The sequence below is a fragment of the Gymnogyps californianus genome, chromosome 13 (genome assembly GCF_018139145.2).
Source record: "Gymnogyps californianus isolate 813 chromosome 13, ASM1813914v2, whole genome shotgun sequence".
In the NCBI taxonomy this organism is placed as follows: Eukaryota; Metazoa; Chordata; class Aves; order Accipitriformes; family Cathartidae; genus Gymnogyps; species Gymnogyps californianus.
Window position 1 is genome coordinate 22,370,346 of NC_059483.1, and position 13,317 is coordinate 22,383,662.

General features: G+C 37.4%; 1 protein-coding gene across 3 annotated transcripts in view; it reads right to left on the reverse strand.

The window, feature by feature from the left end:
* RAF1 (Raf-1 proto-oncogene, serine/threonine kinase) overlaps positions 1 to 13,317 on the reverse strand; it is an 81,897-nt gene that overhangs the window by 19,733 nt on the left and 48,847 nt on the right. For 2 of the 3 annotated variants that reach the window (XM_050904732.1, XM_050904733.1), the window contains exons 3-8: positions 7,298 to 7,513; positions 6,294 to 6,406; positions 5,126 to 5,228; positions 3,414 to 3,571; positions 2,348 to 2,446; positions 730 to 883 (exon numbers count right to left, since the gene is read on the reverse strand). In XM_050904732.1, coding sequence (XP_050760689.1) covers positions 730 to 883; positions 2,348 to 2,446; positions 3,414 to 3,571; positions 5,126 to 5,228; positions 6,294 to 6,406; positions 7,298 to 7,504 — 834 coding nt within the window. In that variant the 5' untranslated portion in view covers positions 7,505 to 7,513. The remainder of the gene's footprint in view (positions 1 to 729; positions 884 to 2,347; positions 2,447 to 3,413; positions 3,572 to 5,125; positions 5,229 to 6,293; positions 6,407 to 7,297; positions 7,514 to 13,317) is intronic. The other variant, XM_050904734.1, reaches the window with a different exon arrangement.

Sequence of the window (13,317 nt, forward strand, 5' to 3'; positions counted from 1 at the left end):
AACCAACGAACAGTGCTCTCTGAAATCCTGCAGTTTCGCACTTTCTTTCTGCAAGCCTTTCCTGCACACCACTCCCTTATTTTGTTAAGGTTATCACAAAACAAAAGAAAAAACCACTTTAGACCTGACTTCAGAGCTGTCTCTCACCACTGCCAGTCTAAGGTAGGAAATAAAAACAGAAAAAGTTGCTTGAAAGCAAGTAACAGCAGAAATATTCTCAGATACAGACAGCTTTAGCACCCAAGCCCAGAACCACTGTTAATTCCATCCAGGTATAACACAAAACATATTGCCAGTAAGCTTTGACTTGAGTATTCCAACTCTGAGAACTACATCCAGACTTACAGTACCTGTAGTGCGATTTAAAATAAACACCAGCCCCCCAACAGATCCAGATTTTTAAGTTTGAAAGAACATTTTTAGACATGCCTAATAAGTATTACTTCAGCAAATCTGAGCTTCTTTTCAGATCTGTGAAACTTGATTGTGAAGCTCCCCCACATCTTTACAGACACCAAAAATCTACCTAGAACTTCAGCAAAGTTGATACAGACTGCAAGAATGAACTATTAACTTCCTATGCAAATGCGTCACCTATATCACTCAGCCAACTAAGGCAAACAGTAAACAAATGACAGAAAGCAAAGAAGAAAAACCAACCAGTGACTATTAGATGGCCAGTCACAATTTTAGTTTAATTTTATGCTATTCCCTCCCTACCAATATTACCTCAATTATCCGGCTGTCTACAGGCATTGTAGTGCTAACCATATGGACATTTGGTGTGGATGTAGATCGCTGTCTTTGGGAAAGAGAGCCCTCAGAGGAAGGATTCGATGTGTTGAATGTGAAGGCATGAGGTGTAGAATACCTGTGCTGAGAACTGAGAAGGAAAGAGAGAGAAAGGGAAAGTTGTGGTTATTTTTTCCCCTCTAGCAATTGAAAAATACTGTTCAATGTAACCTGTCCAAAAGCAATATACACAGAATTCCAAACAGAAAAAAAGTTGGGACTTACACGCTAACTAAACTATTTGGTCAGCTGAATCATTCACAGCTTAACTTAGGAAATAAATTAAAAAACTTGAAGATCTTGTCAGCTCACTTACTTAGCTAGTGTGTTTAACATAAGTCTGTTTCTGCTGTTATAAATTTTGCCACAGTTCACCTCAATCCCCATCAAATCACATTTAATATACTGATAAAATACTGGCTCTGCTGGATTAATTCAGGTCTGTGAAATTTAAACAAACTGCTCATTTCAAGCCTGTTAAATGCATAGCTTAAGAGCTACTTTTACTGGTAAGCCCTGAATTTGTAAAGGTTTGCAAGACTGTTCAATGGTTCGCACAGAACAGCCAGCAAGGAAGTCATGAAACCCAACACCAGTTAAAAGGAGGCCAGCACTAAAATCCAGTTCAACAAAGAGTTATAAATCACAGCTAAGGTCACTCAAACCTTATTTATCCCAAATCACACAAGTATCTTAACTGAAATCAGCCAGCCTTCATAAAAAGCTTTAAAAACTATCAAGTTAATGAGTCATTGTTCAACAACACTGGAAATAGAATAAGATGGCAAAGAGAACATAAGATCAATTCCTGATGCAGTTCCCACTAAAATAAATAAATAAATACACAGAACCATTTGCAAGTCAGCTACATGCTCTGTGCCTCATTCCTGAATAGGCCAAGATTTTTCAAAGGGATGTGGAAAAAAGAAAAGACGGCCTGCCTCTTCAGCCTCTAGAATTTCAAGGAAAAGAATACAGGCACAAATTAGGATCAGAAGACAGGCCCCTTTGAAAGGAAAGTAATTTTTATTCTAGCATTTAAAACCAGAGGAACACTCTCTTTAGGTCTCAGAATTTTCTTTAAGAGTAGTATATTTTCAGTTTCCACTGTTCTCTCTTTAAACTCTTATCTGTCATCATAACATTAGAATGTTATTTTAGTTTATGTATGCAAGTCACGCAAAACAAGTCATAAACCCTTACATGTATACTACCTGACCAGATAAAATAAAATTAATTCACAAAAATACCAAAAGGAGCCTTGAATTTTCTTATGCAGGAAATCAAAGGTCTCCAGAAAACCTTCAATACCCTCCCTTAAAATCTTAAGACTAAAAATTAAAAATATAAAATCCTACATCAATGTTTTGCTTGAATCTAAGAACAAGAAAGGACACTACATGTTATCTACGATGAAGTGGTGTTGCCCTCCTGCACATTTATCCCAACCTTCTATAAGATCGTTCTATTTTTGAGGAGTTGGGGGTGTTCTCGTTTTTTTGTTTTTAAACAACTGTATTTCCCAAAACAGAAATGACAGGAAATACTAGCTTACCTAACAGGTATCCGGGAGACAGACTCCCGCATCCGTCTCATTGTCAAGGGAGGTAGTGCAGGGACACCACTGTCACTGATATTTGAATTTGGGAACAATCTGAAATATCAACAAAAACAATTACAATTTCAACTGCTACACTACCTCCTGTACAATGCTCTTTAAAGCTGAAAATTTAAAGGGCTGTTTCTTTCCAGCATAATTAACTTCATGAACACATTCCTATCTTTACATAATAGTTTTCCTCTGTGTATGGTATGACTAAAAACTATGTCTTCAGACTCCCAAAGAAAATTTCCACGTGTTCTTTCTAAACTTAAGATACAAATCTTTTTACATCAGACTTCAGATTTTCCTGAAAGGGTATTCGACACCAAATTTTTTAATTTCTATTAAACCCAGGTAGCACCAAGTGGCACAAGTCATCCTACACTCTAACAACTAGTCAGTATAAGACAATGCCTAACTATATGACCAAGTTTAGTTACAAAAAAATACCATCACTAAGACAGACACATAAAATCAATTACAGGTTTTAACACTTTTGCATAAAAGGACTTCTAACATAATGATTTTCAACTTTTTCTAATCGATATTAGGAAAGTATTATCCTTCTTCAGTTTTCTCACCATTCCATGCATTTTCAAAAGGGTGTCAAAAGTTGTCGTAGTTCTAAACACTCATGCTTCCAACAGCTAAAAAACAACTGAATCATGACCTTTTTTTCTTCTAACAAAAGTGTTATGCGAGAGGAATTACTATTACACTCTTGAAACACAGGGCATTATAGCAACTGCCTGGTCATTCAAGATCTTTGTTTGCTTGTCCCAGAATATTCAAATTTACAGCAAGAACAAAATGCATTTAATGTAGACGGCCTTCTTCACCTGGGAATAGACAATCATTGCTGGCTGTTTTATGAAATCAATATACAAGTTCTGTATATTGATCAAAGTGACTACACTTCCAAACAATCCAAATTTATCTCTATGATAAGAGATTAAAAAAACCAATACTTGTCTGTCACAGAGAATTATGGTTGCTATTAAAAGGGAATAGTCCTTACAAGAGTTGCCTGATATTGCTCCAGTCGACACACATGGTTGGAACTTTAGTGCTGCAGTGTTCGTGGAATTTATAACCACATGTCTGACACCGAAACCCATTTAGCAGGAACTTCTGGCAGATGTCACAGAAAGCAAGCTTTAGAAATGTCTTCCGAGCCTAGAAAACACATTAAATGATTAATGCAAGCTACTAGCTTCTCTTCATTAGCTGAGATGAACATCTTCAGAGCTTGACATAAATAAATACCATGTTAAAGTGTTATCAGTGCCCCCAAAGTGCTACTGAACTTAAAACCACACTTGAGTATTCTTGCATATATTTCCAGTTTGGTTGGAAACCTGGAAAGCTTACAAACATTTAGGGCTTTGTTGACCTGATTTTTTTTTTTTTTTAAAGAAAGAAAGAAAGAAAGGGGGAAAAAAAAAAAAAGGAAAAGTGTTCTGTCAAATTCAAAAGCACTATTTTGTGCTCAGTAAGGTGACAGAGTTGGGTGGGCCAAGAATTGGGTTTTTGGTTTGTTTTTAGTACCACCAAGGAGGTGAAGGAGGATCAGATCGTAAGAACCATCTCATTTTTTTTTTAATTAGTCAAAATGCTTGTGTGTTTATGACTAACCAATACCCCTTGCATAAGAAATAAATTCCTTAGTAAATAAAATAGTTTAAGGAAATTCTACTTTTTTAAATGGCACCTAACATTTCTTTAAAGTTTCTGAAATACGAAAAAAGATTAAAATGAACCAGACAGTTTCTTCCTCCGGAGCATACTGTGGAGGAAGGCTCGAAGTTTGAGCTTCTTCCAGATCTGGAGAAAAATATTAGTTTTCTGGTGACCAACGCAGACGATTTTATTTGTAGTTTTCTAAAAATGTAAAGTAGAAGCGAAGCTACTTTCAGTTTCTGTAAATCAATCCTAACCTTTCTAATGGATGTAAATGATAATCCTTTAGTTTTGCCACTTGGCACAATATACTTCTGGGCCAAAACAACAAAAACGCTAGAATATAGGAATAGAGTTCCTTCCCAGGGAGAACAAAATAATGCACAGTAAAACTGTTAGAGTTAGGCATTATCTCTTTGTAAAGGCGGGGGGGGGGGGAAGTTCTATTTATTTGCTCTATGCTGAGCAAATAATCCATTTTTGAGAAGGAACTACAAATCTAAAGTCTTTCATTCCCCCAAAAAACACTCTGTCAAATTACAAGGCAACATTAGCTCACAAAACAACGTCATGACCTTGCAGAATTATCAGCACCCCTGTACATTCAGTACAATTACCAACAGTCCAATAAAGCAGCCAAACTTATCCAGCCTTTTTTGACTGATGAGCCAGAGACTGAAAATGCAAGTTATCTCCCAGTTCTGGACTTTAAAGACATTGTATCTTAATACGACAGTTGCAGAAATATCTATTTATATAAAATAAAAATGGCAATCATCAGACCTTTGAAGAATGTGTGTAACGTGAGCTTTTAAAGTCTCTGACACCTAGGAATCACTAAACGTAAATAGAATTCTGGCATTTCATTGCAAATTGATATTTAGCCAACCTAATTTGTGGGGAGTAAGGGTGAAGGAATCAAATCACCACTTCTGAAATCCTCCTATGTTTAGGAAGCCAAAAGGTACCTAATGCCTAAAACATTCTTTGACTGAATATGTGGTTCAACTGATACAATTTACATCAAAATATAGAAAAGAAAAAGCTTACAAAATTGTGTGTAGTGAGTGGAACATGATCAAGAAAGTCCACTTGCAATTCCTCTCCAATCAAGGAGGCAGCATCTGTATTCCAATCCAAACGCACTTTTTTTCTGGAAGAAAGAGAAAATGGGGACAACAAAATTACTTAGGAGATAAGAAGTCTGGCCTAATCAATGATCTATGTTTTGTGAGTTTTCTTGAGTAAACTGAAAACAAATATAAAAAAGCGTGGCTAACCTCTTATAGTGAGCTGTATTTCAGTGTCTTTCACTTAAAAAATTAGAAGCAACTTTGAAAACATAGTGATTCACCTCTTTTCTGCTTATTTTTAACATGTAAGTCATTTAGATATATAGATTATTTGAAATAAGACACCTAGAAGCTGTAATGGAGTCACAGAAATGCCCTTATAAACAAAACGTAAGAAATTATGAATGGCAGACTTAGTGACATGAAAGTCATATTATGCGCTTCAGCACTAAAGTTACTGGTGACCCCAGAATGGACTCAGTTACATAGAGATGTAAACCCACAAATGACTGCCTCATGATTGAGGCTTAAAAGAGCATTAAGCCCAAGCCTTACGAGGTGTGAAGTTAAATGTATTAACTCCATGAGATACCTTCACTCCCTCAGCTTGTAAAAGAATCATTTGGTATTTAATAGCAGCATCCCCGGTCCTACAAAAAATAAGGAATATCTGAAGTGAGATTTAAATCCAAACATTGAAAAGTCGTAGAGGAATGTAGAGCCTTAAAACTGAGCACACAGAGCAGACGTTCATTTAAGTTGGCTAAGAATCACTAGCACTGAAGTTTACCAACTACAAATGCAGAGGAGAAATGTACCTCAAATATGAAGGCATATCACATCATTTCCTCTAGAGTATGACAAAAGCCTCTGTAAGACGCTACAAGCCTTTGAGTGTACCCCTCAATTTTGAGCATTTTTAATATTTAGCTTTAAAACAAAAATAAAATTCTTAATACCCAGGAAGCTGAAGGAGTTACCCTAGAGGAGGGTAAAGAAAGCAACACGGTAGTGTCCACAACCAAATTGTGCTTTTAAAAGAAACTAGCAAGAGAGAGGAAGAAAGCGTTATTGCTGCTATTCTAAAACCAAGATTTGTACATTCTCTAGTTGAAAGTTTCACATATAACACTCCAGACTCTTACCCTTTTGGTTCAGTAAGAAGTCGAAAAACCGCACAGCATTCTGGCTGCAGACCTCTTACTTTAAGTGCCTTCATAAGACAGTCATGTAAGGTCATCCCATTTCGCACATTTACCTGCGACCAAAGGAAAAAAATTTTAGTCAGTGACTGCAGAATTTGTTTAAGCTTTTGGGGGGGGGGGAAGTAATTTTTTTCTCCTTTTCTTTAGAAGTTCCAGTAAAACTGCACAGCTGTTCACTTTTGAAGTTAATAAATAGATAAATAAAAATTACTTGTATGATGTAACAACAGACTGCTGTGCCTTCCGATTTAACTTACCGCACGTTAAGCCAACCTGTCAGGCAGGCACGTTTTCTGCCATATACGTAACTATTGTGTACTTATGCAAAGGAATTTTTGAAGCCATTTTGTAACTTTTCAATTTCTTACAATCACTAAGTTTCTGTGAAACAGGATTTTACACAGCACTCATACAAGTAGGTAGCCTATAAAAGTAATAGAAATGCAGGCAAATGGAGTTACCTTAAGTATAGAAAAAGGCTTAATTTAGATTTCAGGGAACTTTGCGTAAGACTACTACACTCAGCTCCAAGAAATCTAATAGAAGTGTTCCCTCAAGAAGTTTCACTTCAGCTTTAACTACCATACTTCACTGTGGGCATCCAAGCGAAGAAAATCGTGACAGAAATGACTACACGTTTTACTTCACACAGGCATCATTGTTTAGGTCAGCCAACTACTGTGTTTTAATGTTAAATATGTAAGCAAAGTATCTTGCTCATGTATATTGGAAAAATACAGCACTGAGGTAGAGAAATATAGGTTCTCAAAATACAGATACACTGCTTTCAAAATATGTCCTCTAGAATTAACAAACTGATGACACCACACTTAATCACAACAAGACCTTTGGTGAAGCTTGGCGCTTCTCTTGCCAGATACATGTCATAGTGTTAGCAATGGCAACAGTACGACATTTCTTACACAAAGGTAATGTAGACTTACCACCGTGCGCTGCTTGTTGGGCAAGAAAACACGAATAGTATTACTAGTTTTGGAAGTATCTGATATTTTGCCATCATCAGATGCTCGGCGTTGATAACCAAACTGCTGGACGATAGTAGGTGAAATACAGTTTGGGCCATCAAAGACAGAATCCTTGAGTCCAAAACCATTACTGATAGTCTTCCAAGCTCCCTGAATGTGCTCCATTGATGCGGTCTAAGAAACAAAAATTGAGAGAGTCAGGGAAAATTACAATATCCTTTGCTATGAAATGGTACTCTCTCTTCCTAAGACAACAGATCTCACAGCCTCTTTTGAGAGCATCTGAAAACTGCACTGCCTTCTCCCTTGTGACATGATCAACCTACACATACTTGGTACAGTTCACCCACACCTGCAAAATTAGCCTGAGTCTTGAAAGCATTTGACTTCCTGCACATAAGCAGATCATCAGTAATATATGCGTAATTCCTCTCACTGCATCTCTGGTGTCACAGAAGCAGTTTACCATTATGTTAATTTAGATAATCAACGCCTGACGGGCCTGCAGAAAGGCGGCTAGATGCTAGCTGCAGGCCAAAAGAATAGTCCCATAAGCCAGATATGGCATGCAAGCATTAGCACAGACTGGACTGTTGAGAAAGAGAGGCCCAACAGGAATTATAATAAAAAGCATTCATTAAAGAAATTCTATTTTTATCAGTGATTTTGGGGCTTTGGTTTGGGCTTTGGGGGGGGGGGTGGGTGGTTGTTGGTTTGGTTTTGTTGTTTTTTTTTTAAAAAGGGTAGCAAGTTTAATACTGTTAGTATACAATGAAATACATGACATTTTAATAGTATCACAATTTACATAGTATGAAAGAGCAAAAAAAAAAAATTCTAACCCCCCCTCCCACTATGCTCAGTTACATTTCAGCATAAACTTCTCCCAGTGCAGGGACATGAACAACCCCCTGCATGCTTCCAAATCAGCATACAGTACTATTTTTGCACACTCAGGGACAAAGATAAAGGTATCAGTGTATTTTTTTTTCCCCAGCCATCAAAACTTCAACACAGCTTGAACTCCAAATTATACTCCAAATACATCTTATTCAAAACTAAGCAAAAACAAAGTCTGAAACAGTTTTGAACAGTGAAATGTACTCCTTGCTAAATTTCCAAGTAGCCACATTCATTACCAAGCTTGCAAAAAGAAAAAAAAAATAAAAAAGGAACAGTGAAAATCAGCACGATAGTTTATTTCCTCCATAGAACTGCATCCTTCTATAAACATTTGAGAAACCAACGTTCAGAACTACACAGTGCAAGTGCATTTTGCCATGTTAGTAGACTGTTACAAATTAATCTTCAGTGGTTGTGCACACCACCTATATTCCTGATCACCTCTACGAAAGGTAAAGAAAGTCATATTAAAGCTGCAAAGTCAAAAAGCAAATCAGTCAGGAAATGCCAAAATAAAGGTCTTCCAAGCAATCCTAATTCCGTTCCCTTATGGTACAGGAAAGACTTACACTCAAAGACCTACATTTGTTCCCCTGAAATCACTAACAACTTAATTCAGCACATAATACCAAACACTCCTTTACTGAACACATGTCAGTATCTATTAAAGTCTCATTTCATGTGTGGTCCTGTACCTCCTTTGTTGCAAACTATTTGAACCCTCCAAATCATCTCCTCATGCCCTTTTGTGTAGCACTCACGCAAAAAAAAAAAAAAAAAAAAAAAAAAAAAAAGGAGCTCCTCTTACCCAAAATATTCACATGCTTATGTCAGAGAAAAGAAGACAGTGTTTATTACAGTTGAAGAGCTAAAGTAATAGAATTCATGGGAAAAAAAGATCTCCACTAGTGTTAAGTGTCCATTTTGGGATGCCCAGAAGGATAAACTTTGAATTTCAGAGTGTTTTCACTCACAGCACAACTCCAAAAAGCCTTAGCTAGATTTGTAAGTACTTAACATTGCTACAGACCTAAACCCAGATCTGACTACTAGCTAGAAAGGAAACACGTAACAACTAACTTAAAGATTTGGTTTATATGAAGCACCTACCATCACATGCAAACTCTGCAGCAGAAGAACTCTAGGCCGCTTACACCCTCTGCTACAAAGGGATCTTTCGGTCAGTTCATGAACATTTCTTTCACTGACAACATATACAATGACAACATACATATCCTCTCCTTCCCTCCTGCCAATCGTTGTCATTCCTGCATCAATGCCATCAGTCGTGCAGGTTCAGTTGTTCAAAGGTTCAAAATATTTAAGTGTCAGTAAGATTTAAAACTCAATACCCAATTGAAATCTAACAGGATTTAGACACTTGGAATAATTTTTTTTTTTTTAAATCTATGGCACATAAATGACAACAGTCTTACATTTGATGTAAAAAGGGAACAAGGAACTTGAAGACACAGAGACATTCTGAAAAAAGGAGGGGAGATAAAATTGAGGAATACAACTGGGTTCAGCATGCACAAGCAACTACAATAATGTCGCAATTCATATGCATTGCCCTATTGTCAGGAATCAGAAAGGTGAAAAAAGTTACGTACAGTTGCAACAACTGTATTGTGCGTACGGACAGCTAGAAGAGCAACTAGGGAGATGGTAACAATAAAAACAGAGTGGAGATAAACTGTTAGATAAGAGGCGTAAGATGAAACCCAGACAGCTTGTTCTCTTTCCTCCTCTTAACTTACCCACTATGGGGAACCCTACTTTATCTCACCCTTCTAGGTAATGCATGAGACAAAACAAGAGGAGCTCAACTGGTTTTCTCTACTGAGTAAGCTGAGCTAAGGAATAGCGGGGCAACCATCAAAACCTCCTTGTTGTCACTGCTGACGTAAGTTGACAACACCCTAACGTTACAGCCTTTATATTTAATATTTTGACATGCTGCCAACATTTCCTGAAAAATTCAAGAGAAAACAGGAAATGACAAAAAATTCAAACTCGCACCTTGACAAAAGCTAAGTTTCATACCAAAAAAGGTACTTCCGTGCTCTAACGGTGTTCTCTCGTCTGAATATGAAAGGCCTACTGCATACTGTAGAACAGCCTACTAGAGAAGATCACAGAAACACATTTTGACATTGTTGTACACACAGTCAGAAAAACAGAAAGGCAGCAACTGCTATCAGCCTTCTGTACAATACAAATGTCAGTTGTATCTTTGATCATGCATTTGCATCCTTCTCTTTCCTAGGATCTTTGCCTCAAGTGCGTGCTGGATATTCTCAGGACTGTGTATGCTTGGCATAATCCTCTCTTCCAACAATGCCCTGCTCTCTCTTGCCACCATGCTTCACCAGTGCATTTCTGCCATCTTTTTGGCTGCCGCTGATGATTGTGTCCCTGGCAGCTTGGGCTTGCCCACAGATGTTGAGAGTTCTTCCAAAAAATGAAAGTACCTCCTCACCTCAGCAGGCAAATTTAAAACATGCCATCCTTAGCTCTCCTTCCTGCCCAAATTGAAGGCTACGGGTTCTACTCACACACTTCAAGAAGGAGCCACCAGTGAAGGGAGAAGATGAGAACTTAACTTAGATCTGGCCTGGAGTAGACAAAAACCTGCAAGTGGCCTGAGGGTGGAAGGGTAGGGGAGAAGAAAGGGAAGTTTAAAAGATATTCGCAGTCTCCTGGGGAGAGACTGAATCCGCGATGAAAAGTTGCTAAACCCGCTCCTGGCATCCATGGTACAAGGGCATGCAGTTGGGTAAGGTGGAGCTTGTTGAAGAAACAGCAGTAATCAATTGTCCTGCTGCTGACTTTTGCAACTATTCAGAGGCAGCCCTCAATGTGGGATGAGAGGAGACTCCAGGTCCTCAGAAATACCTCTTCACTCAAGCCAAGAAGAGACCAGCCAAGAACACTTCAATTCTGATACTGCATGGGCAGCCACTGGCCATGTTCACTTCTCAAACCTAGTCACTGTTCTTATTCCAAATTATTATCATGAAAGAATAGAGACAGTGATAAAAGCTGCTTCTTAAGAAGTAATTTACAAATTAATTACACCTTTCCCCTGCCCTCTAGTGTAAAGAAAGCTAGCTTAAAAAAATTATATGAATATATACAAAAACATCCACTTTGAACTCAAACAGCTCACTGCATACATAGATATGAGGCAAGGGAATTAGCATGGCAATGACTTGACCAGCTTTGAACTGACCAAAAACCCCTCAAAAATATAATCACACAACGTAATACTGCACATACACACAGGATTTCTATGAACATTGAACACAGAACTGAGCACAACAGCAGAAGACAAGAGACATACTATTTCACAGGACACACGTTAGTGTGTCCACCTTCTGGCCACCTTACCAGGTAAGATGTGCACAGCATAGCTTACCTTTCAGTGTCCTGTAACCTGTGCCCTAGCATTGATTTGTTTATTCATTTTGGGTCTTTTCCTCCAACTAGTCATTGATGAAAGCCATTTTTACTGAAACTAAATTCATTTTCGCCAACTCTCCCAAGATCCACACCAATTCACTGCAGTGAAAAGATGTCTGATATGTTCTAAAGAGAAATTTTATTTAAGATAAAGGAGGAAAGATTTTACAATGATGCCTTCATAAATACATAATTCTTAGTTTGTCTATTCCAGAAAAACTAGCTGTTCTTCCTTTAAATGAGTTACAAGCACATTTCTGAAACATAATCATTACCAGATATTAGATTTGTTTATGCCATGCTCTAATAATCAATTGCCAGCTGAATGTTTTCATGCACCTTTCTAAAATTTTTCTTTAAAATTTGTCCTCCTGCAACTCTTCACTTTCATGAAAATGACTTCAAACAGCCTGTCTACAACTGAAAAAATATTCTTTAAATGCTGCTGTTGCAGTTTAAGATATTAAAGTGTATCAGTCCCCTTGTAGATCCAGTACTGCTAGGCAACTGATACTGCTTTGTTTCATACTAAACATTCAATCGGAGCAGAAAAAAAATCTCATACTATTCCTCCACCTCCCACAGGTATACTGCACAGTGGCCAAGACTGCACTTTTCATTACTACTTTTTGCATAGATTAGATTTTGATAATTAGTCATTCAAACAAGCATTAAAACCAAATGCACAAAACGGCTATGCAATGTGCACATCTGACAGTAACAAATTCCTAGAGATCATTTACTCATATCCACTCAGATCATACACTCATACCAATCATTCATATCCAAAAGATACTTTAAGTTACTTTAACTTTTTCCACGATCAGCAAAAAGTGTTTAGTCTGAACTGTTAAAAATTTCAGTCTGCCTCCCTAAGGAATGCTGAAACTGGTAATGAAGAAGCCTGAAAATTCACAGGATACAAAGCTAAACTCCTCTCAGTATAGAGTTTAGGTGCCTTGCCCTTTCCTTTATTCCTGAAACAAACACCAAAAGCTTTCAAAGAAAACGTAAATACAGTTCCCCCTCCCAACACACATATGCTGCCATTTTTATCCACGTGAACTTTTAATAGTCACACTCATGTTTAATGAAATACATATACAAAGGCAAAACACCACAGAACAAAATCCAGAATCCATTTCAAAATGAACACTTTTGTTAGAACGTATAAGCTTTAAAGGTTGCTTATAAGTTTTCCTCTATGAAACAAAAAGATCAATAATACATTTAGCTGTGGTCTTTTTTCAGGTCCCTTCCCATACAGTAATTCTCAATTGATCTAATATTGCATGGGTGACCAGTTGTCTGGGGAAAAAAAAAGAAACCCACATCAAACAAGTATCTATTGTGACATATAGCAGTATTTTTTTAAAGTAGCTTTTCATAGCAGTAGAATATAAATATGGACCCATTCCTATATTAATAAATAAAGCTGTGATCCATGTAAACATAAATGCAGGGCATGAGTTAGGATCAGTCTAACAACCCAAACAGATCTGTCATACATCTACAAGGTTGGTGTTTTTCCTTCGAATGTCCTTCATTTTATGAGAAGGACACCAAAAAGCAAGCTCCCCGCTAATAGAACTGACAAAAAAAGATTTAAA